The 26,511-nt window shown below is 40.3% G+C and overlaps 1 protein-coding gene across 2 annotated transcripts in view; it reads right to left on the reverse strand.

Moving 5' to 3' along the window:
* The window catches only part of EML6 (EMAP like 6), an 87,952-nt gene extending 62,402 nt beyond the window's left edge, over positions 1-25,550 (reverse strand). For both annotated transcript variants that reach the window (XM_053939144.1, XM_053939143.1), the window contains exons 1-2: positions 25,339-25,550; positions 67-226 (exon numbers count right to left, since the gene is read on the reverse strand). In XM_053939144.1, coding sequence (XP_053795119.1) covers positions 67-226; positions 25,339-25,535 — 357 coding nt within the window. In that variant the 5' untranslated portion in view covers positions 25,536-25,550. The remainder of the gene's footprint in view (positions 1-66; positions 227-25,338) is intronic.
* Positions 25,551-26,511: the final 961 nt, after the last annotated feature.

Below are 26,511 nucleotides of genomic sequence, written 5' to 3' on the forward strand. Positions count from 1 at the left end.
AGATGCATCTCTCAGTGAACCAGAAATACAGCTGAGTTCAGAGCCCAGAGGAGGAGCTGTACTGACCTGGCCGTCCGAGTCGAAGGCCAGGCAGGCGACTCCGTGCGTGTGTGCATCCTTCAGGACAGACACGGTCTGGACACGGTAGGAATCCCAGATGCAAATATAGGGATCCTTCCCAACCTGCCCGGTGGCTACCAACATTTTATCCGGGTGAACTGCAAGGCTGTAAACAACACACTTCAAGTTATAACACACTTCGGGAATGATCACAGTAGCTGTCTTCAAAACTCAGTCAATTCCAGTATTTACTTAAAATGTTTTGCTGAGACTGACATGGTGAATGCAGAATACAATTTATCATGTAATAATATTTTAACTAGAAAAAGGAGAAGCACAATCAGAGAATTTTTAAATACTTTTGATTGATATGCTGATTGAACACAAACTTGGATCTTAGTCTTTCACAGGTTTGTAATGGATGATTTTCTACTAATTATCCTCTTTTGCACATCAGCTCAAATATTCTGAAATATGGACCAGAGGCTGAATAATGATATTGTTCACGATGAAAAATACACACAAGAAATCCTCTAATATTCAAAAGTTTAAACATAGCAATCTCATAAGAGACATAGAAGTAAATTGCTTCACCAGAATCAAACCACGTATGTCTGTTCACAACACTTCAGATATTAAAATAAGAATAAAACCTCTCTGTAAAGTCATATGAATAAAAAGGCAGTTTTACACAGTTACCCAGGAAACAAATTTGAACAATGGCTGAGTATGTGAGCTACACACGGAAAAAGAAAACATCCTGTTAATAAACTGGCACTCACCAGGTGGCTGAGGGGAGCTGAATACTTCTGCTATCCCAGGAACAGATAAAACTAATTATTATGAAAAGTTAATCAAAAAGCTTAAGAAAGTTTTGTAAACATATGCATTTTATGGACAAAGAACAAATGTAGCGCAACTTAACTATTTTATCTCCCCTGCCTATTCCTCCTTTCCTCCCCAGGCTAGAGTTGTACATTATATTGTGTGTCAGCTAATTCACCTCAGTTCAACACCTATACAGGCAATAAAAGGTGGCACCACAAATTCAAGCTGTGGTAGCTGTAATTAAGTTAGAATACTTTTCTTCAAGAACCAGAAGGAAAAGATTAATTGGGCTAATCTCCCTCACTAACAGAGCAGAACTTAATTACATGTGCCACCATTTAGCACAGAGCAGTTCTCACACACCAGAACCTCCTCTTGGGTTAAGAGCAAGAACACATTTCCTAAACATCAACATGCCTGTACTGAATGTCTCTGGTATTCCTTTTATCCTTTTTGATGCATGAAGTCAGCCAGTGGGGGAACTAAAATTAGGGAATAATATCAATTTTTGGCACCTAAATTAGCAGTCTGATTTCCCAGCCCCGCTGAGGACATTCATCTCCTGCTATGAGCCTTTCCAATGCACTCCCCCTGCCCACGTTCAGTCTGGCTGTTAGATAACCAAGGGCTTATTTTTGGCAGACAGAGCAGTGGGTTAGAGGAAGGAAATGAAGTCAAATTTCAAGAACAACTCTTGGTGACTGTTTGTTACCTGCATATGACTTATATGTTTGATGTGTGTTCAACTATAAAAAAATCTCTGTTACAGAGGTCATGTGCTGTCTTCAGGGCATAAGATCTCCATGCTCTTCCCTGCCTCCTTAAATGGATATCACCTTGATTGGCTGTGTTTTGAACTGCATAGGTGCATTTTCTAAGTAAACATCCCATAACTAGACCACTTGCAATGAAATCACATTGATATTTGCACCACTGGAAAACACTGAAATACTGTTACGTTATATTATATGGCAATATGATTAGAAGAGACAAAACATTCAAACAACAGCAATTTACAGTATAAAAAACACATTATTAAAGGATTAATTCCTATTCCTTCTACAGGGAGGACAAGATGTAAGCAGGGTGAGCAGAAGAAATGTCCCAAGAAAATTTATCTCTGTTTTCCAGGTTTGAGGGAAAAGGACATGAACTCCCTCTTGCTAAAGAGCAGGGATACCAACAAGGGATCAAAGCAGCAGCAGTTGCTGCTGGTGCTGCCCACTGGCCCTGGCAGCCACTTCCCCATGCAACAAGAACTTCCCTCTGTGGGAGCAGCAACAGGAGCAGCTTGCACATATATGGAAAGAGGCAGAGATGAACTGCTTTGGGAGTGCCCATTCCCTTCCTTCCAGGGAAGGCAAAGAAAGCAACAGTATTCCTGGCTAAATGCGCTTGTGTAAATTCCAAAGCACTCTGAAGTAGCTGCAAAACATCTCTTTAATCCAAGTGCCTCCAAAGGCACTTTTACAGAAACAATCCATTCAGGATGAACCAATAAAGCACAGGTAATATTTTAACATTATACTTCATTAATAAAAAGGTCTGTTAGGAAGAAGATCTTTCAGGGAACATTTCCTTCCCTTCAAAAATCAACAAGCCTGAATCTAAGCATCCAAGGCTGGAACTGTGTTAATTCAGGATAATTAAAGATGCCAGACACGTGTTTCAGCAGGGTCTGATGAAATGCTCTATAAAAGACATTAGCAGATCCATCTGGTCAGGGGCCTTGCCAGATGGGAAACTCATACTACCTCCACAATTTCTGTTGCAATAATATCCTGCTCCAATAATATTTTTTTAATAACAAATTAGAAATCCAATGGATTAAAAGTATTTGTTTCTTGTCTACATTGTATTTCTGTGTATATTGCTTGTCTGTAACAGGTTCCATACACTTGTAAACAAAGTAGGGATCTGAAGTTCCAAGACAGAACTAAGTAGAAAAGTTTAGATGTGGCTCAAGCCTCAAAAGGAAGGGAAGGCGGAGGTGCACTTTTCACATGGATGCACAAGGAGAGGGCAAAGGCAAGAGACACGAGCTGCTTTGTGGGAAACATTGTCTGGATACAAGGAAAATATTCCACACTAGAAAAACTAAAGATCAGGATAGTTGCCTAGAGAAGTGGTAGAATTGCCCTCACTGGAAACAGTTCAGGACTTAATTGGCTTGACAGGACCCTGAATAAGGCTGCGCTCTCAAGAGAAAGTTGGATTGGAATGATCTCTGGAGGCTCCTTCAAAAGCAGAGCTTTCTATGGCTCCAAATACTGAAATACATCAAGAAAGCCTAAAGTAATAAAAGTAAAAATGCATTTTGGCTCACAACAGTTAACTTGCATTAGATAATTGCTCCCTGATGCTGCAAAAAGCAAGCACTTGTGTTATCTTTAATAAAGGCATGCAGAATTGAGAAAGACCTTGAAATGGGTGTATCAGATGAGAGAGGTGTAAATCTCACTACTCTGGGTCTTTTAAATCTATCACTGAACTATCCTATTTATCAGATAGGCAAAACACTTCTTCACTGCAACAGCAAAAACCTGAACATTTCCTTTTGTAGTTTTGGTGCATAATTTATATTTTCTATTTCAAATGCCATATTAATTTGAATCTTTCTATCATCATCCTCTCAATGATTCACTGTTCATACAAACCAAATCTAGCTTCCAGAACATCCCACCTGACAAAATAGAAACTGCTATTCAAAAAGGAAACATACACCTGCAGTTCTGAATGAAATCCCTGTAGACTGCTTGAAATCACTGTCTCGGGTGGACTGTCACCAGCTCCTGACAATATAATTCATCCTCAGTGCTGGGATGTTTTGCAATTTAAAGCAATGTGCAAATTTACTAATCTAAAACAACTCTAGATAATTAGACACTGATCAACTAATCTCTACTTCAAATACATCCAGTTTTAAATTTGGAATAACATTTCCTGTTTAGACAAGCCTTTACAGAATTCTGCAGTTTTCTCTAACAGTGCTAGATCATGTTAATGGAGACTTGGGGAGAGGCAGATACTTGCCTGTATTCTATCAACTCTCTTCAGGAAGTCCCTTTTCACAATGAAAGAGTTGATGCTTCTTGTTAAAAACCAGCTACAAACCCCACAGTTTACAAACCCCACAGTTTAGCAGAACAGAGAACACAGCAGGTCTTTCTTCAGAATTTAGGTCAAACTTGTGAAGTACTCAGGGCACTGATGCTACACTCGAACAATCGACATATTAGACAATAAAAAAATTTCTTTCTCTGTAGCAATATCTCTGAAGAAACAATATTTCCAAGAAGCTCCAAGCCTGTCCCAAATTAGCCACAATGTGCCAGCAGGTATTTTCTCCTTTGTTGCCCCTTCCTGCTCCTGGCAGGACACCAGGCTCCTGGCAGGTCAGCAGCACACGGGGAACACTAGAGAGCTTCTGCATTTTACTGCTCACACAGTGCTAAGGACAGGTCTGTCCTCACATGGCAGCAAAGAATGCAAACACTCACTCAGCAATTCCCCATTTCACAGAGCAAAATTAGTTTCTTTCCTCAGTTGCGGGGTCAAAAGGGAATGCACTGTACAGACAGAGTTATTTTAGCAGCAAAATAAGGCAGGATGCAGTCTGATCCCTGTTTCTGAATACAACACAAAACATCATCAAGCCCCATTGAAAGGAATAATGGAACAAAGACCAGCAGTTAAATGGAATAAAATGAAGGGGGCTTCAGGAGCAAGGGAATATCAGAAAAGGAAGAGGAGCCAGAAAAAGGGAAGAGGAACAAGGCAACAACAAAACAACCTGCACAAACCCTCCATATCTGTAAAAATGGAGACAACATTGAGTAGAAAACTGCTGGAATCTGACAGGTTAATCCTATATCTAATCTCCCCACAAATGAGTTCTGAGACACCAATACCACAACCATATTTTGAGGAAAATCCAGTTCTTAATAACACAGAAGATTGCTGCTCATGCACAATCACAGCTCCCAACCTTTGCCTCCTCCAGCACAAGCCCGATACCCACAGAGGTGGCAGGCAGATAACACATCACAATAATCAATTTTATTTGGCCTGTACCATAGGGCAGGTGAGGGAGGCTTTGGGAGGGCACTGCAGGCATGTGGAACAAATGGAAGAACAGAGAGAACAGATCTGTTAGCCCTGAGACACAGAGACTCTCCTGTGTGCACATATTTGCATGTACAATACAGTTGATACACACACTCATACAAGTGAATTGCTTTTTTTACACATCTGAACATATAGCTCTAATGATACTTTAAAATATACTAAATATTGTCACATGTTTCTTGCAAACAACTCAAGTACAGAGCATATTTATCCTGACAAAATAAAAACATAAATGCTGATAAAAATACTGCAATGGCAACATTTTACTTTACTGGCTTGATTGCTACATGGCAATATCTTGTTTATATATATCAGAGAACAGAATATGTGTATAGAATGATGGGCTTTTTAAAAATCATTTAGGCATTTTTTTAGGTCCAAGCTCTTACTATCTGTTCTACTGCAGGTTTTCTCCTCCATGCTCCCTGTGTAGGAAGAAGAGTGATACAGACACAGGTTCTAGCATTTATTCATCACTCTGCATCAGCTTCCTACTTCCAAGAAGCCAGGCTGCCTCTGAGCCACAATCCCAGTGGCCTGTCCCAGACAGCCCCCATCTGCTCCTCTGAGGAAGCAAACACCCCCAGACCAAATGAAGTCAGAGCAGACTTCAGAGTGACTGAAATCACTGTGTTGGGCTGGGCCACAAACCGAGCCCAAACTGAATAATTTATGAAGTGGATGTGCAGCTCAGACCTAATAAAGGTCCTGGAAACACACACATTAACAGCTGCTGTTCAGCTTGAGGACACTTAGAGTGCCCTGGGAATCCTAGGGGCATCTTGATAGGGATTTTATTTCTGACTATTTTCCAGAACTCACCTGAAGTAAAATGGTGACAGAAGCACACAAAGTTATAACCATTCCTGCCACTCTTTATCCTTGGAAAAGCCCTGCTGACCTGCTCCTTGTGCCAGTGTTTGTTATTCAAGCCCATGGAGTTATTCCACCACGTGTCAATAAGGTTTGTTCAGCTGCCCAAAGCTTATCAGAACTCCTGACAGATCAGGTCCAAAAGGCCTGAGTATGGCAGAGCATGGAATTTGTCATAGCTAATTTGTCAGAGCTACAGAGGGATTAGAGTAAAGCCAGATTTAAAAAGTACATAGCTTTTGAACTTGTGATTAAAATTCCCCCAATAATATTAGGTGAAAGATGCAAAAGAAAAAAAAAAAAAAATACCCACCAAGAAACCACCAAAAAAACCTCTTAAAATGTAATGCTTTGAGCAAAAGTACTCTGCACTTTAATTAAGACCAGCTCTGATTTACACTCATATGTATCTGTACACAGAGAAATACTGGGCAGATTACCAGATGAAAAGGGAACAGCACCACAGCGCAGGCCTGCAGCACTAAGGCTCCTCCTCACACGTGGCTGAAGATCTCTACCGATTTATTTCCTTGGATAACTCACGGATATTTTGCAACTCTTGAGCTTCTCCCAGTGAAAAGCAATCCTAGGATATTTTATCCAAAGCCCACATTATGACACTGAAAACTAAGCAACAACAAGTGTTGATGTTCTCATGAATTGTGGGTTTTAAGTAAAAACTGATCAGGGAAAATACCCGGTATTTCTTATGATCCACGCTACCCCATAGAGTTGCTGCTGTGTAACTCTGAAATTCCACCACCATATTCCAGTTTTCCATGCACGCTTAGAGTTCCCATTTGAGTCTAGTGATATTTGCATTCATGATGATGAACCAAACGCTTGTTTTGATGGCCAAAGCAGTTGTAAATAAATACCCAAAACAGATATACATGACACCCTTCTCGGTAGAAGCATTGTGATTTGATGCAATCAGTAAAATGGACCTGAAACTATCAGTTGTAAAGAAAAATCTGCTAGAATTGGAGACTAAAAAGAGGGTTGGGAAAGAGCAAGAACTGTAATTAGTTCAGCATTGTATTTGTCCCTACCCTATTCTATGCTTACGATACTTTATAGACAGTGTAACACATTCTGTAACAAAATACACAATAAACCAGCAGGTAGATATTGGTCTATGATGCTGAGACAAAATCAGCGACTTAAATGCTATCAGTGATTTCTCAAAACATGGAAAGCTAATGAAACACTGCTGTAAACCCAGTACTGCTCAAGAGGAACCAGCAAAATTTTTGTGTTCATCTGGTATACAGAATTTGAAGGCCAGTCTGAACACTGTGATCGAAAATATAAAATTCATACATCAGATAAAGCCTGGAAGTGAAGAAAACAGTCACATGCCGGAACTTCCTTTATTTCATGTGTTCACCTTATTCCAGCCTGACTGTGGAAACACCAGAACAAAATGCAACCCAAAGGAGACACATAAACTATGCACAGCTGCTGGCAATCAAACCCTGTATTTTTCCCATTTCATCAAACTCAGGGGCTGAAACAACTGAAAATGGCCTGAATGTACCTGTGCCTTTCCCACAAAGGCAGAGATGTGAAGATCATTCAGGCAAAGATTAACCTGACAGCTCTACAACTGGTGGTCACAGCGAACAGCAAATCCAAGCAGTAATTAATTGCCCACATGCATTAATTAATCAATTGCCCACAGCATGGTGATAGGTGCAGATGCCCCCCCCCCCCTGCCCGTGCTTGGCAGCACAGCAGGAGGTAGTCCCAGCGGGGGATTCTCCTGTTCCCTTCCAGAGGTTGACTCAGGCATAACTGCTTTGGCATTTCCTCGATCTACTCTGCTTTTTGTATAGCCAACAGTCAGTACTGAATATGGGTATAACTATGCAGATCACATTCTGAATCAAAACATTTGCAGCTAAAAAAGAAGAGAAAGAAAATGGGAAGAAAATTTGGGAAACAGGACAGACAAAAGACAGAGCTGACAAAAAGAGGAATCATGGGGGAGCTGCAAAATGAATATAGAAGACATTATAAAAATAACCAAAAAGCCCAGAGAACAGCCAAGGAGAAATGGGAAATACTGCAGAGAACAAGAAAAAAAAAACGCAGCCATTGTTACAACTTGCCTGGATCACTCCAACTTTCATTTTTAGTTTAAGAAATTTCATCTCATCCTCTTGAAAATCCCCAGGTATAGTCACATCTTGGACAAATTGTGTGGTCTAACAAAACTCCCAGACTGTTGTTTAAAAAATTCACACTGGGATAATACTACTGTTTACATAGGTTTGTCCTCACCTTGAAGCGATACGCGGAATAAATAAATAGACTCCACAAACTGGGGTAGTTATGAAGTGGGTATGTATGTCAGTGCCCGACGCAAGTGAGATAGCTCTCCAAAACTTGTGCCCCGAGCTTCAGTCTGACCCACACCTTTATTCTCAAAGATATTCCATATGCAATACATTGCACAACTTTTTCATGCATATTCAACCCTTGGCCCTGCCTGTCCTCGCCTCTCATGCTAAATAAGTCCACGCCCTTCTGGGCACGCGTGGTTTGCTGTGGTGGTCGTACGGGGGTCTCTCGGTGGTCTTGAGGCTGAAGATTGTGGTCTTCCTCATGAACTTTTGAACTTTTCCTCTCTGCGCGTGCGCTTTTGGTCCTTTGGTGCTTATCTGAGTAGGTCTGTCAGTCTTGATAGGCTTGGAGACAGAGGAGCTTCTTTATCTGGGTTCTTTGCCTCTTCTGGTATTGTTCTTTATGCAAGAAGCTTCAGAAATTTGCATTTTCCTATGCCCTTTGTACCAGGCAGAGGTTTCTTAAGTAAAAGGTTAAAATTCAACACATAACTCTACAAGCTAAATTATAAATGTTTAATTCATTTTGTTAACCTAACTCTAAAAATCTCTGTTTCAACCTGATTATCAGAAATAAGGACTTTAAGCCTAGAGAAAGTGTTCCTTCTTCAAGGGCACCAAACACACAGCTGCATCCTATTTGAGCCTTCTTCTCATGGCTATCTTGCCCTACAGCATTTAAAATTTAGGCACTTTAATGGCAAGAAGAGGAAGGGCTTGATTCCATAATATATCAAACCAACACACACTGAGCTGCATTTCACAGGTCAGAAGCAGATCATTCTTTGTATACTGATTGTCTGCAGGAATGATAAATGTGGCAATATTAGATGTGGCTGGTAAAATATGTTCATTTTTAAACCCCTCAGGATAGGGGGAGTTTTCAGTGCTATTAAGAGAATGCTTTTTCTCTCATTATCTCACAGGAATGCAAACCCAAGACCAACAACTCTTCTCAGGGAAAATATCTTTCTATTTTAGAGGTTGAAAATCAGCAGAAACAGGAAAGAAATAGAAAGTTCTTATATGATCATGTGGAAATCCTGCTCCCTGTTTGGCCATGCTGAAGTGAATAACAAACATCAACTGGGACAGAAACCAGTGCAGAGCAAATAGGAATAATTTGTAACATCAGAATGGGTTTGTTCTCTTAACTTCCAGTCACAATGAATCAGTAGCAAAGTCATAAGTTATCAGTTCTCTGAACACTCTTGCCAGGCTTCTGAAATTCTGCTTCACCAGTAATTATACAGAACACAAATACAAAAACACTACTCCTAAAAATTCAAACGCTGTTTAGAACAAATGCTTATTATAAATCCATGTTCCTTTTTTCTAACAATTCAGACAAGAAAGGTTTCTCTGCAATTATCCACAAAACAGTTTGTTTTGTTTTGTTTTTTTTTTTTGAGAAGGGCACTTACTAAAATAAGTGTGACTTTTGTTACCTTGCTTTACATTGTATGACATGGCCTGAAGATTCTAAGTATCAAATGTCTATTTTGTGTGAGACAGATTAAACTAAACTTCTCTTAAACGCCTCAGATAACAGAATTTACCTGGTTTCCCAGAGCCTATTCTAGCTGCAAGACCATACCCAGCTATAGCCTATTATTAAACAAAAAGCAGCTAAGTACCATTGCTTTTAGAGCCAACACACAGAACAATTATAGATTGACACCAACACCTTGATTTCACCATATTCTGCTGTCCTGCTGATGACAGAGTTATGCAGCACCACGGCAAAACCAACAAATGATTCACCAATAGCATACCAATACTCTGGACAAAAACCCCAGAAAGATAAACAGGAAAACACCAAAGCAACCCACTCAGAATTTAATGCTGATTAGAATTTCTCACTGCTTCCCTTTTAGCTTTCTCTCCTTTCTACCACAAGCTTTGCTAGTTTGGTTCTTTGGTTGTTTTAAAAAGCCTAAAGAAGTCAAAGAAGCACTCACCAAGGGTCCAGAGCAGCTTTGAAGAGGGCAGTTTAACAAATGAACCCTTTACATAACCTCCTGCTCTCTCCCCATTCCAGCTAACCCCGGTTTGTTACAAATGAGGGCCTGGCAAGCCCAGGTGCAGGGAATTTCATTGCTCATTGTTTGGGTTAGTTCAGTTATTCCCAAATTCTGCTGATTAAATTCAGGTGAAACACTCACCTGAGAACAATCTGTGCTTAATAGGTGGCAGACAACAGAAAATTCCCAAATTCTGCTGATTAAATTCAGGTGAAACACTCACCTGAGAACAATCTGTGCTTAATAGGTGGCAGACAACAGAAAATTCCACAGGACAGAGCTGCTCTTTATCAGAACAAAAGCGAAGACTCAAGTCCACATGAAATTGATACCACAAAATTCATTCTCCAGCCAAGTCTTTTTCCCCATGGTATCTCTGATGTCTAAGGCAGGGATGTTACACTAAACATCTCATGGATCTGAGGTGTTTGCTTGGCTGAGTGGAGGTTTCTAAATGTCTAGAGAAAGGAAGCTCATTTTGAAGCTTTATACTGAAAGAAAATCCTTATTAGTCACAAGTAAGCAAAGGACACACTTTTAATGGAAGCTTGGCTCACAGCACTGCCTGCAGATATTTGAAATGTGTCCAAAACTCTGCTGCTCACACTGAAGGATAGTGTGTATTTTGCTCCACTTGTGAAAATACACCTAAATACTCTCAACTCACATGTGTTACAAAAATCACCATCAAGACACACCTTCCTTCACTCAGGACATATAAATATTGCTGAGTTTTTCTTTGGAGAAATTACTAAAATAGCAGGAAACTGTTACCCTTTGTGTAAAACCCCAAAAGTCTGTGAATTAAAGAAGTTATATCTGTATCTAGTGAAAGGCAGAAATTCAATTTAAAATGTTTTAATTGTTCCACTTTTAATTTATTTTTAACACTTAGTATTTTCCTGTGATGTTGTTGAATATTTCCTCTAATTCATGTACTGCAGTGTTTTGTAAATATTTTATCTGCTTTTATTTTAAAAATATATTAAACTACAGAGAAAATAAGGGAATTACTTTATTAGTTACTTAGAAAATAAAGTTCACCCCAGTCTGGAGTGCCATACAAAAGCAGGCTGCCTGAGTTAGAAAGCCCCTTTTATTATTCTATCAATCCACTGTCTAATGAAGTAAAAGAAAGAAGCAGCTTCAAATGTAAACGTGAATAATAATTTCACAAGCAAAAGTAAAATATTCCTTTGCCTTCTGGAATCTCACAAAGGCTGTGCAAGCTCTAGATATGTATTTTTTGAGACTCATGGATATAAGCAGTGCTTTCAGATGAGAAGCTATAATTCATCAGGACTAGAAAATCAAATTACTTCTTAGACTCCTACAATAGAAAATCTTACTCTACAGAGTCCAAACACCAGGAGTTAATACCAACATGCCAAGTGCTTCAGATATCCCCTCCGCTACAACTACTAAAATGAAATAAATCAAAATGCTGTTTTCCCCAGAGTTGTTTCCACAATCATAATATTTTAAGTGTATATTAAAATGTAGGATTTGAACACAATAAATTCAGCTAACTCAAGTTACTGCCCAGGATCTGTGGGACACACCCCAGGGTATTGTTATTAGAATTTTGTACTGCAAACCAGCTTCTGAGCTGATTTGGGGATTCAGATCTTTTGTTTTGCTCCCAGTATAGGCAAACAGATCAAATGGCAAGCAGAATTAATTTAGGTAATGGTGCATTGGAGGAATTCCCAGATTTGCCATAGAAGGAAGAATAAAACTGAGGAGAGTTCCATGCCAGTAGTACCTAAGTTTGCTGGTTTAAATTATCTATATTACACTCTGCAGTGCTGATACACTTGCAGCTCAGCTGAAATTACATCTGTCAGTATTTTCTGATCAGATTTGTATTTCTGAAAGCAAAAGATTAATAGAGATGACTGATGTGGGACACATTATCTACATTCTGCTCTCTCTTGCAAAAATATCAGACAAGTTGAGAAACAACCAGAATTTTAATGCATGTTAGTTGAAGCAGCGCATTTTGCATACATTTACTTTTATTTTTGTATTCTGCAGGCAGCTGGAATAAGTAAAAAAATATCTGTAATAATCTCAGAACTAGGAAAAAAAGACTGAAAGCCAAAGCTTTATTCTACATTCATTATCTAAATATTAAAATAATAAAATTATATACTTTGGCTTTTATGATCTTATAACAAAGCCAAAAACATATCTAAAAATATTTGCACTTTTACTTTGGAAATGAGATTCATAATGTGACTAGAACACACCTTAAAAAATATTGCTTTGTTTAACATGGTATTAGATAATAGTAACTTTTTCATTTATTTAGAAAATTACTGAAATTATTGCACTTCTGTGTCATATCATTCAAGTTATCTTATTTGGCTGGAAATCAGGCTCACTGAATTGTTTAACTTTTTCTAAACTATCCAGACCAGGTCAAACAGCATGTCACCTATTATCAGTATTTTACAACCTCCAGGTACAGTTAAAAAATCCCCCATAAAACCTGGAGATTGGCATCTATTTTCCAACAATTCCTCATTTTAAAACCTCCTTCACTTTGAGATATAGGTTTAGGAAGAGGAGCCTTTGTAGGTTTTCATTTAATGACTTTACAGGTAATACATTTGAGTCCCAGTTCCTCCCAGGCAGGTGGAAATAGCTGGTTGGTCTCTCTTAGGTTTCAGGTGAGTGTTTTGGGAACAATCCAGCCCCTTCTTCAGTACAAACACCTCCATTGATGAATTGAATTGGCCTCAGCCACTCAGGGGAAGAGCCACAACATAAACATGGATTTTTACGCAGAAGGGTGAGAATGGAACAAGCAAACAAACAAAAAAGGATGCAAGAACAGAACGAAGAGAAAATAAGACAGCAAGGAAACTTCCCATATATTAGTCCAAGAATGCCTCAGAGTTAGAGAGACTGAGGCAGCCTTTAGGGGGGTGACTGTGGGGTCATGATGAAGAGCAGATTCCAGCAGCTGAGTGGGAGTTTAGTTGATAACTCTGAAGTCATATCCCTGAAGGCTGGTGAGAAGTACTCATCTTTATTCACTCTGCCAGCTGGGCCTTCTTGTTACAACAATGTAAGAAATATAAATAAAATTAATTTGAGAAAAAAAGAAAAAATATTCAGTCAAACAAAGCATAATCTAAAATATAAATGAGGATTCTAATTAAAAAAATCACTTATGTTAAGAAAAATGAACTTTATGTTCAGAATGTATGATATGCTGCCAAATTTTTCTATGAACCAAATTCCTCAGGGCTTTTGCTGGTTTCTGAAAGAGCTGATCAAAACCACATGCTTACATGTTCAAGGTAAGATAGGTGGAATGTGTTGCATGCTGTATGAACAACCAAGTCTGGGAAGCCCCACATCCGTGAGTAATCCAAGAAAGAAACAGGAGACCAACCTACTCGAGCTGTCGTTCCATTGGAATTTTCCCCTTTGTGGGGGTGGATGCCAGAGGTACCAGTAAAGCAGTTCCACCTCACTGACTTGAGGGAGCCAGGAGAAAAACTGAAATCCAACATGTTAGAAACAGTATGCTAACATTCCCACAGGAATAACCAGTGCAGGACATAACTGCAAATGACATTTGAAATGCCACCGTCTATCTTCAGAAGAGAGAAATGAAGAGCTAAAAATCCCCAGGAACTCCTGAGCAGAAAGCAATGTCTGATGCCTTAAATTCATGCTGACATACAGTGAAACTCTTCTGCTTTAACATATTTGGGCATGTTGTGCTAAAGGCACAGCCCAAGCCCCAAAGAATTGGTTGTGGCAATTGCTTTTTTTGGTGACTCTCACCTTTTTTTTTTTTCTTTTTTAAATTTCTGTCACATACTAGAGGGAAAAACCCCTCCTGTCACAATGCAAGAGATTTTTTTTTTTTACTGGAAACATTTCCTAGGAGCCTAAATTTCTGCCAGCAGTCAGAAAAAGCTTAGCTGTGCCAATATTGAACACTTCTACATAGTCCCAACTGCTTAACAAGTCCAGGATTAAAAGCAGTCAATTTATAAATGGAATTAAGGGACATCAGTCCCCACTGCGTCCTCCAGCACAGAAAAGAGGGAAGTGAAAGGGGTAATTGTGTGATGACATTTAGTCAACAATTTATTTGAAAGCCAAAAATATCAAGTTTTTATATTTATGCATTATATAATACTGCATAATTATATAATAGTGTATATATATATATATATATATATACACACTATTCATATGCATTTGTGTGTGTACATACGTGTAAAAACCCAGAACACAATCCTGACAATGGCTGAGGTGGATCACAGAAACTCCAGCTCTGTTGATAGCAGCAGCCTGTGACAGCTGCAGCAGATGTTCAGTTTTGAGGGGCTCAGGCTGATAAAAATTGTTGTATCTATAGGGAGGAAGAAAGCAGAAAAAAAATGTGTGCAGTGCACTAACTGTCATCCTGTATAAAGTAACTCCTACCAAACTAAATGACAAGGTAAAAGAACATTTACCCCTAACCAGTGGGGAGTCCCACAGATTGGAAATGAAAAATAGCAGATACCATGGGGAAAATATGATATGCAATACACATGCAAGTAACTATTTAATCCAGCAAGAAATACGGCATTCTGAAGAGCTGACTTATTGAACAGCAGTGTATTCATACCTCATATAGTCTGTCCTCAGTTGAAACACAAAAATATGGTTATTCCTAATTTAAATTATCTTATGATCCTTCACCTGGTCCAACAGGCAACGAAAATACAGTTGTGAAGTTATACTGATGTAGACACAAGTGCCAAAATATTCCTTGCTCAGACAAATGCATGCTGCTTCTCAGCTCCCTTACAGGAAAATCATATTTTATCTCACATAACGCCAGCTCTCAGAGAACAAGGCTCTCTGTTCAGATTTACAATATTCTTAAAAAAGGCCTTTACAAAAATAAATAGCTGTTGCCCATCTCCCTTGCAGATCTAAGACTTCCTCACATGCCTAGTCACATTCGTGTATCCACCGGGCTCTGGAAAGTTAAAGAACCGCACCCTGGTTCCCATCAAAGCACTCAAACAAGCCCTGGAAATTCAAGTATTTTCTAGAAATTTTAGACATGGAAGATTAGTTTACTTCCAAACTTTTAAAATGATCCATCTGTGTAACAGAGCAATTCATATGTTCACTCATAAGGCAGTGCCCACGGAGTCATCACCATGGCTGGAAAGCAAAATTGTGTCTGTGGTAACTCCACAGAAAGGGAAGAGAAATAGAAAAAAGTGAGGACAGCGTCTGGGAATTTAGCAAGTTCTCTGAATCAGATAACTTCCCTTCTGTGCTGGCTACAAAGTGGATAGCTGGGGAAAAACATGAAGGGAAAAGGTTCAGAACCTCTATTTTGTCTTATTTTAGGCAACTGGATAGAGGTTTGAGGAAAGCTGCCCTTGCATGTGGAATAAGCTCAGTTCCTGAACCTTGAGGTCTGAAGGAGCACCACAGCCAGACAATGGAAAGAAACCACACAAATACCTGACACGCTGTTCAAAGCCCACAGGCCACATCCAAATCCAACTCAACAGTAACGTGTCATGTTTATGGGACTGCTTTACAGTCAGTTCAAAATGAACTCTTATCAAATGTAAATACAGCAAGTTTCAAATGGAAAGTTATGCCATGTTGTTAATGTTTTCCATAGTAAAACTTTCAGTATTAAATTTCTGAAGAAGCAAAGTGTCATTGGGAGTTCACCAACCTTCCTGTTCCACTGAAAGATTCATCAGACATTTTGAAAAGATGCTCACAAACCACTTCAGCTTATCTGTCCTTCCACAGAACCAGCTGCACTAGGCACCCTTAGAATATAGGACCCTCCCTATTATTCAAAACACATCTTTTAATCCAATTTAAGATGATTAATTATCCAACCAGTTATTAATTTTACCTGTGTTTTAATGGATGTGCAGCCAGTCACAGACATAAACAGGAAAGAGCAGGTGTGAAGTTATGACACCACCAAAATTCATAACATGCTGTATTTAAGGGAGATTACCATGATCCAAAGAATGCCTTTTAAACTTCCGTTTTGTGAGACTAATACCAGGAGTTATATAAACAAACATGGAATTGTGCCTTTCTATGTCTTTATGTAAGCACTGTGACTCATTTTCTTGCCTATTACTATTATTTCTCCTTTTCTCTTGGTTTCTCAGCCCACTCTTCATAGCAGAGATTGGGAACCTGGAGTTGTGCTTTCAATGGAACCTTGGAGAGCTGGGTTCATCAGAGCCCTTTCTGCTGTATTTTAGGCTCAGTGCTGCAGTGGAGGCTGAAGAATTTCGTGCCATTATGTAACTGCCTAGCAGCATGTAGCTTCAGGCAGTTATAATCTGGTTTACTGCTTGTCATTTGCTAATACTTGGGGTTTTTCTCTAGCTTATGGTATCAGGGATATTACAGGGGGTTTTGCCTTCCCCTTCCCAGTAGGAGAGAGAGCAGGCTTCAGCCACAGCTGCCAGGCTCGTGTGGAGAATACATCACGTCTTATCCCATCCTCTGTGCTTCCCTCTGCCTCAGCACATGGAGCAGTGCCCTCTGCCCTACCACACGGAGGGTGGGCTCTGCTGATGGCTCCTATGGCACCGGAGGCTGTGGCTGAGCAGAATCTTGGGAGCACAAGCCCAGGGTAAGATGCGGGTGGTGCTGTTCCAATAAAATCTGCTAATCAAGTGCATTCAGCAGGGTTGAGCAGACTTCCAGATTTAACCATACCATGGCAGACAGCCAGGAGTAAGAAATAGCAACACACTTGGTTGTGTGCAGGGACAGAGAAACAGGTCTCTGCATCACTGACTGAAGATCCTAAATTTTTTCAGAGCATTAAAAATTACAAGTTATTAAAGGAGGCTTCACATGTCCTTGATAACAGTTCAGATATCTACTTGCTTTTCTATTCTCTTGCAGTTTTCCTGAGGAAAATATCCTTTTCCCTTCATTTTTTTTCACCCATGCCAGATAAAACAAAAAGATAGATCACAGCTAATTCTTCAGTATAAACCTAAAGTAAGAATTACAATGCACAGGCTCTCCCTGGGAAGGGAGCAGCCAAGAGCCAGTGTGAGGGCTCCTTTATGTATCTGCACTCTGCTCATTCTTCAAACAAAACTAAAATGGTATTTTTCATGCTGTATTTTATTTCCCTCTCCATGAAATCAATCTCCTTAAAGGAGAAAAAATTTAAATCTGAAAATCTGATAGAAGCCATGGGAAAACTAAATATGAAAATAAAACTAACAAAAAACATGAAGCCCTCAAAACTCTATGTTCTTGGCTAAATTGTATTTCAAATTAAGAAATTATTTTATATCTATTTTCTTAAGATTGAAATTATTTATAAAAATTGCTATTTTCACAAAACTATTAGTGTTCTGCCAGGGAGGACCTGAATTTATGAAAAGTGATTTTAAAAAGGATATAAGGATAACTTAAAAGGATATAAGAAGAATTTTTAATAATCTGAACTGTCCTTGCCAGAGAGGAGATAAGATGGAAGAGAGATGAGCCTAAAACAGATGTGTAGATTTCTTTAAAAAATGTGTTCTTCCTCCACTTAATGGCAGAGAAATAATGGGAATTAGCTCTCTTAATTTATTCTTTGCCAAATTTTTCTGCCACAATACAAAATGTCAAATTTTCATTTGAAATTAATTTGAAATATTTATTTCGAGATCTGTGATACAATTATATCACAAACTCTATATTCCAAAGAGTCCCATATCCAAAAGAAGGCTCCCAAAATTTTGATTGCATTCTGAATGGCATGATCTGTAATACAGAAACCAACTGATTAAAGGATGCAGTGTGGGAAATAAAAGGAGGAGGAAAAGAAGGGGAAGGGGAAGGGGAAGGGGAAGGGGAAGGAAAAGGAAAAGGAAAAGGAAAAGGAAAGGAAAAGGAAAAGGAAAAGGAAAAGGAAAAGAAAAGGAAAAGGAAAAGGAAAAGGAAAAGGAAAAGGAAAAGGAAAAGGAAAAGGAAAAAGGGAAAGTAGCATTTCTTTACCACCATTATTTAACAACATTAAGCAATCAAAAATCTCATCAAGTCTCAAATAAGAGAATGGGAGTGCATATGGAAGGTCACAGTGCTCTGTTGTGCATCTTTTGCAAATGCCCAATGAATTATTACTTAGGGCCACAATTAATGAAATCTGCCAGACCCACAGAGTTATGTTAAGCCAATGTGCAGCTAAGAAGATACAGCAGTATTCCTGTCAGGGATTGGAGTGGGCTACTTGTTCTAAGTATTTTTTGTAAAATTCTCTTTTCTGCAACCCCATAGCCCAGGTGCAATTATTTAAAACTTGGTTCCAGTATTAGGCTGTAAAAGGGCCACCCAAGGCAGAGCCTGGGGCATGTCTGGAAACAGTAACTCTGGGTTAGACCCTCGCAGCCAGCCCAAGCAGGGCAGGTGATAGCAGAGGGACAGTTCACTGCAAGGCCACAGCCACACACCCACCAAACCACAAAGAGAACTCCCCAGGGAAAGGCAGTTACATTATTCCCCTCTTAGGAAGGAGGGACTGCATTATAAGGAATGCAGCACAGAGATGCCCATCCTAAAGCAGCTTGAGATTCCAGAGAGAGCCACACAAACTTCTTCAGTCTGACAAGCAAAAGCTTTAAAATAGCTCTTTCAACTAAAGACAGCTTTCAAAAAGAGTCAATATAACATGCTTTTAGACACTTGTGGCCACTCCCACATTCCACATATTTTAAAAAACTCAAACCTCCTGTGGAAGCAAAAGGCCAGCACATATGCAACAATCACTGCATCTGCACAAGACCTTGAATCAGGAACACAACTGTATATTATAAACTTGTTTTACAGCCATTAAGAAAGAGCAGTTTAACTGAACAGCATTTCAATTTTGTTTTTTTAATAAATAATTTCTTAACAGATGAGAATCCCTCAGAATCCTAGAAGGATCAGGAACCTGCTGCAGACCTACTGCTAAAATCTCATTTAAGTGCAGCCACAGTTGTATGTGTTCAGCACCAGTGTGACCACAGCCAGAGAGCAGGTCCCGGTGGCATCATCTCTGATCTGTTGCCACAGAGAAAGCTCAACTTTTACCTTATCATAGAATCCAGCATTGGGAGAAGCCAAAAGGTCCTTTAAGTACCTTACAAATAGTGCTCAAACACTAGAGAGATGAAAGGAAAAGTTAAAGAAATTTACATTTAACACTTTTTCTGGTCAGACAGCAGCTGACTGTGACTAACCTCCAGTTGAAGAGCTCTTAGGATAGAAAGAAGGAGGCATGGTCTGCCTAGTTAGGGTGAAAGCAAAAGGATTCCAGCCTTAACTGCAGGTAGAGCTGTAAAAAACTGAGGGTGTATTTTGTCTTTTTTACTACAGTTAATTTCTAAAATAAACAACATCTCTTTAAAAAACCCCAGAAAATTCTTCTTCAAAAGTATGGCTCATCTTGCCCAAAACGATTATTTTGCAATTAATATTTGCAAGTAATAGGTCACTACCACAGTAAATGATACTTTCAATATTTATCTCTGCATGTGGAAGACAGTTTCTGAGGACAAGAAAGCAGACGTTTGGCATGAATAGATGCCAAATTTTCATGTGGAGGCATCAATATTAGTACGACTACATATAAACTGCAGTGCCAGTCAGTAATTTTCATGTAGGGTTATGCCTTGAACATTCAAGTCTGCTAAAATAATGGAGGCACTCAAAATTCCCTCTAAAAAATCCAGTAAAATCTTTTGCAACAAGGAGTGTTAGGCAGCCAAAATAACAGGGCTGCTGTATCACTCTGAGAGTAGCCTTTATTTTATGTTCTGTTTTAATTACCATCATTTTAGTGTATTGCCATCCATCTGTCAGAGAAGAAAGAACAAACTTCACCAGTACCCACAGAAGTTCCAGCAATAATGTTAAGCACACCAAGGTTCATTGTGCTGCTGGAACACTTAAAGAAGCTTGGCATAAACATACACTCAGACTTATGATCAGGCCTCCCTAAAGCTTTAGAGGTCTGTTCCCAGGCCTTTATAAATACCACTTCTGAAGGGGAACTTAAATTCAATGTGTCTCTTGGACAGCCAACACAGACAACTAAATGTTCCTGGGGTAGAAATGCACCTCATGAAAAAGAAGCTGATGTTCCAAAGAACAGTCTTTAGGTGGGAAGAAAAGGAGGCATTTTTGCTCTTTACTGAGGTTCCCAAAAACCTGAGCAGTTGGCAAGTCAGCAGACGACCTTTTTACAGACCTCAAATCCCCTCCTACTTTCACACTGAAGCATTCCAATACTTGGAGCTGTAGATTTTTTTTTTTTTTTTTTTTAATTTGAAATCAAGTTAACTCACATGAAAACATTTTCTGTGAGTTTTCATCCTGGGTAAAGAGTGATTACACACAACTACCTGACCATCGTGACTCCTGGCCATCTGAAATCAAGTTGAAATAAAATAAGTAAAAAAATTGCAGAGACTTAACACATAGGAAATGTAAAACAATGTATTAAAAAATTAGGTTTAGACTGCTCTGGTTGAAGGCTGTGGTTAAATGATGACCATTCTCATCAACATATAGTGACAAATGCCTGCTGAGTTTCTCTCCACTTTTAACTGATCTAAGCATTTCTAAATCACTTTCAATAAGATACTGTAACTGTATATTACAACACATCTGATGCATTAATACAGACATTTAAGAAACCAATTTATATCAGGTCACACCCTGATAAAGACTTCAAATCTAAGTGTAGCACAGCACTCAAGTAGAGGCAAAATAGGCCACTGGAACTTCATGGAATAAACAGGATTTTCCAGCACTGAAAGCAAAGAAGGCAACAATCTGATTAGAGGAGTTTTTATGGGGAACTAATTCCTTTCATACAAAACTAATTTAACAACTTGCTGCCTCAAAACAGTTCCCAAAACCCTGCTTCTTCCCAGGTGTGCCATGTCTGTTAAGTTTGGATGGCTTGGTGGACACACTGGTGTAGCATCCACGTAAGAAACAGGGCTGGAATTTCTGTTGTTGAAAATCTCTCCTAAAATCTCTCATTTAGGTGACTGAATCTCAGCAGTCCTGTGGGATCACCTCGGGTGTCTGAAGTCCAGGGTTAGCCCAAGATGCAGACAGTGCAGCTCCCATGCACTGATGATAAACAAGAACCACAGTAACCTGAACACCACTCTACAACCAACACCTGCTGTCACCTTCCAAATGGTGGCAACTGAACAGAAATTTAAAGTATTTTAGATCCCTTCAAATATTTAGATCCCTTCAAATAAGCATAACCCTATAAAAAGAAATATTATAACACATAATTTTAAATAAAAAATATTAAAGTACAATTCAGATCTTCTGGCTCTGAGCTTTTGATTGCATAGCTCTGCCATCAATTTACTAATTCCAAAATTGTATTTACTGTGGTCAGCAATACACAACATTGCTTGAAGCATATTACTCCTTTTTTCCCCACAGCAGCAAGACAAGAAATCCACATCCTGACACACATCCTATCTCCTGAAAGGACCCTTGTGGAGAACAAGCCCGGCCTCCAGTGGCTCCCGCAGCCCAGAAAATCCCATCCCCGCTGGCATGGCCGTGGTTTTAATCTCAATCTGTCAGCACAGTGGCATCCCCCCAGCACACTCAGAGCAATATTCTGATAAATCCGACACTGCTGGTACACTGTGAGCAGCCTTACATAAACAACAGCTCTGGAATCCATGGATAACAGCAGGGCTTTGCAGGTAGTACAGAGACCTGGGAGAGGGAGCAGGCTTGCTGCCTCACAGGAGACTGGCATGGAGGCAGTCAGGATGCAAAACTGCTTTTGTAAGTGCATAACATACAAAATATCAGATTCCACAAGAAACAGGGTGTGTAACAACATATTCAGGACAACTGTTCCATACTGCAGAAATTCTTGGAACTCAAAAACAGGGAGAAATAACTTTGTCACTACACCATAGGAAAAATTTCTCAGGCTTAGGAATCTCTGCTCACAAATGACTTCTGCAGAAACAGATAAAATCAGTTGTATTTTTAAGTGATAGTGAGAAGTATCTCAATGGGTTATATTTTTATTTTTGTAGTTTGCTGTGGCTTTTACATGCACAAATTGCAGAAAAATTATAGGAAAGAACTGTCTCCATTCAAGACTTAATTGAGAGAAAAACAATGATTGATCTAACTGATCACTGTTGTACAAGTAATGCACAAAATTAAAGTAAGGAAACCTGTTCTTTTGAAAGTTTTCAATTACTGTCAAAGCTAATGCTCTGGGGGTTACTCACAAACTCCTCTGCAAAGCAGGGCTCATTTAAAGGTTAAATTGGTGGTTCAGGACCTCATTTCCTCCTGAAGTTAAAGGAGGAAGCGCTGGAAGCACAGCACCTGGTAGTGGCTTCACACAGAAAACAGGACAATTCCATGCTCAGAACATCGACCTTATTAGCTGAGTGCAGAACATTCAGTTCTTGTACAGACAGAACTCGCCTTTCAAATGTGAATCTTGGAAAAAAAGTCATTTCTCCAATACAATAAAATTTAATTCAATACTTTCTGGTCTGCTTTAGCCCAACGTAAATTATGTCCAGCTGCATTATCTTGATGCAAAACAAGAGATAGAACTATTAATCTTGGAGAGCATATTAAACATACACACCTGCCCTTTTCACCAAGGACAAATATCCCCTTTCATGACTTCAATAAACACTTCAAGGTAACACACAATATTACTTCTGAGAATCATGGGTTTCTCATCTTTTTTTTCAACAAAACAGCATTCACAAAAAAAATCACAGAAGGACATAACAGCAGTCCTTGGAAGCAGGAGATCTTCCCACTTGAAGGTCTCCCAGTCACAGTGATTCACAGTATTTTCCAAAATCCAAGTTTTCTTTTTTAAACAGTGTTTCAACCTCTTTAGAAATTACAACCTGTTGGACTGCAAATTCACACCCTGCTGTTTAGAAGCTGGTCTCAAGCAAGTAAATCCTGACAAACCCAGAAAAATTGGATAAGTACATTCATCCATTCATCTCAAATGGATGAGAGCTGTGAAGCTTAAAATGTGAGAATTTAAATTCCCACAGTTATTAGTCATATCAGTGATGACCACACAAGGCATCATCTACTTTAAAGTGCTTACAGTGATGGGATATTACGTCAGTAGGAACTGCACCAGTGGCAAAGGAGGCAACCACCTATATCGTGGTTCAAACAACAGAATATTCCAGCAGCATTCTGGGTAGTCTGTCCTTCCTTAAACCCCATGTGGTGACAGCAACAGTTCTTGGCCACTAAGAGCTGAGATGTACTGTTGCTTGGCGTCTGCTCATGCCTTCTGGACACAGAAGTTTCATCCTTTGTGGAAACTGGAGTTTTCCACCAGAATTCTGATGGTGTTCCAGATCAGAAACAAAACCCATCTTTCCAAAGCATGACTTGGACATTCAGCATGTCCCTCAAGACACAACTACTTTGAACACATGTTTCTAGCTTCCTTTAAAGAGCCCAATAGGCAGAAGCTGTGTCAAAGTACAAATGTGAGACATTCATTCCTTCTATCCCAGTTGCATCTTCTAAGCATGACACTGCCAAAAGCAGACTCCTAATGTGACAGGTCTTAAAGTAAAGGGTACAGAAGCTGTACAATACATTTGGTTTGGGGAGGGAGGCACTGTCAGGTATTATAATAACGATTCAAACATAAGCACAGAAGTACACAACTCTCTACATGGATTACACTTCCTGTACCAAAGAGGATCAAATTTTATGTCCATACAACAAGCAAAACTTTTCATTTCATGATCCTGCAGATGTCTCTAAAATACTGACTCTTCTCTGAGCAACCCAGTGTCTATTTTCAGCAGCCTTTTGGAGCTGATAATACCTTTGGAACCAAAATAAACTTTGATGCACATGCACTGTACTTGATGAAATGCTGCTGCTTTGATGCATCCTAGAGAGGGGGAGAAGGCTGCTACGAGGATACACAGCAGCCAAAAGCTCTTCCTGGGAAAAGTGGATGGCTTTCTGCAAACAAGGATTATGTGACAATTGTGTGGTTTGGTTATGGAGTGTCAAAACTCTGGCTTCATCAGATGCTTCCACAGCACTCCCACACCATGAGTCACCTGGGACTGTTCTGGTTTCACATCATCCAGGAAACGCTTCATTCATGCTGAACTAGGTGAACAGGGAGGGCAGCAGATAGCTGTGCTCAGAGGAGTGGCATCACCAGGCAACATCCTTCTTGAGGATATTCTAGGACCAGATTTCTCTCATCAAGTAGTAGCTACATTAATTTTCTATTTTACTGATGTAAATTTCTGTATTCTGGACAGATTTTTTTAAAGACTACCTTGAACACTGTAACTGCATTTTTATTTTGCGAGGTGAAGTAAAAATATCAGCATTTCTGTAGGACAAAAACATCAATTAAATCCACTTCTCAGGCAGAATTTGAGAGAAAGGAACAATGAACTGGACAGATGAGGAACAAGACCTGGCCATCTTGCACCAGCATGTTTGGGATTTTTTGCCTGGAGTGCAAACAGCTGAACTTGATTTTGATTTACATTTTCTGGATATTAAAACCGGATTCGTTTGAGCTACCTGTCAGATTTATGGCACTCTCCTGCTGGGATTTGCTGAGGGCAAGGAGAGCTACACCTGGCTTCTGTACAAGGTCAGAATTGATGAGCTGGGGTCCCAGTTCTGGAAACATCAAGGTACTGGAAGCACGATTTTGCAGCACTGTTGCACTGAGATCTTTCCAGAGCTGAAATGAAGTGCTTTGCTTTTGGTGCAGTGCAATAGAAAAACTTAACCTTCCCTCCGTTATTATTGCAATATTTTCAAGCTTTGCTACAAAATAATGATAGTCAACAGTATCTAGAGATTCAGCTCTCGCAGAGATTGCTGCTAATAAATCTGAGCTGCTCCAAAACGGCAGGTACAAGACGAGCTGTAAGAGGCGAGAAAGGGGTATTCCGCCAGCACTACATTCTCCTCCCTTCCCTTTAAACCCCACCCCACCCCACCACCAGAGAAGTCAGCCCCCTTACCTGATAATATCATCGTTGTGCCCGAGGAAGAATTTCTGGCTGTGCTCCCTGGTGTTGTAAACCACGCCGACTCCAGCCACGAAGTACACCACCTCTTTCCCTGCCGTGTAGTAGAGGTTGTTGCGGCACTGGTGGCCCCGGTAGCCGTACACCCACTCCAGCCGGAGCTGGCAGCGCGGAGCCGTCCGATCCGCCATGATAACCAGCCCCCTGCCCACCAACACACACAGCCGAGCGCCGGCCCGCCTTCCCCCGGCACGCTCTCCCCTTCTGAACGGCGGCGATCCCCGCCCGCCTGCCGAAGCCTCAGGTGTCCCTTCCGCGCGGGGATGAGGATGGGGATGGGGATGGGCAGTGCATCCGCGGATGCGGGATGTGGCCGCCGCCGCCGCGCTACCGCCGCGCCGCCACCATCATCTGCTGCCGCCGCTGCCAGGACGAGCCGCCGCCGCTCCGCCGCCGCTGCACGACCGGGGCAATTTCTCGGGGCCACAAAAACACACCTACATAAGCAGCAGAGCCGGCTTTTTTTCTTTCCGAAGAAAAAGTAACTTCTGTGCGTCACCAGCACCACCTGCCAAAGTCTCCCCGCTGTGTCTCCCGTGTTGCACCTTCTTGGCTTCCTGCACAAAGCTTCCTGGGCGCTCTTCTTCTTAACATATCTACGCTCGGGGCCAGAGCTGGAAGAGAAGAAAACACAAAACCCGTGCTCTAGAACCGCAGGTTGCACGTGTGTTTAAAATGCAAAGGGACTGCCTGGACCGGGGACCTCTGCTTGGATGGGGAGCTCTCGTTCGATGAGGGGAGCTCTCCTCGGATGAGGAAGCTCTGCTTGGATGGGGGAAGCTCTGCCTGGATGAGGGGAGCTCTGCTTGGATGGGGGAGTTCTCCTTGGATGGGGGAGCTGCTCTTGGATGGGTGCTGTGGCCACTCTGGGTGGTTTGGGGGGCTTCTGAGGCTTTTCAGCAGGATCCAGTGCTCCGAGTCCTCAAATTCTCTCTTTCAGTATCATCCCCTATACAACATCCAGCATAAATATGGGAATATTAGCCCACTTTTCCTCACCTCCAGCAACCGAAAACTTTCTCCTTTTGGAGTCTATAGCAACTATGTAACTAAGACAATCTTATATTCCCGTTTTCAGTCACAAAACACTCCAAGTCACCATGAGAT

Source organism: Vidua chalybeata, chromosome 3 (genome assembly GCF_026979565.1).
Source record: "Vidua chalybeata isolate OUT-0048 chromosome 3, bVidCha1 merged haplotype, whole genome shotgun sequence".
Lineage (NCBI taxonomy): Eukaryota > Metazoa > Chordata > Aves > Passeriformes > Viduidae > Vidua > Vidua chalybeata.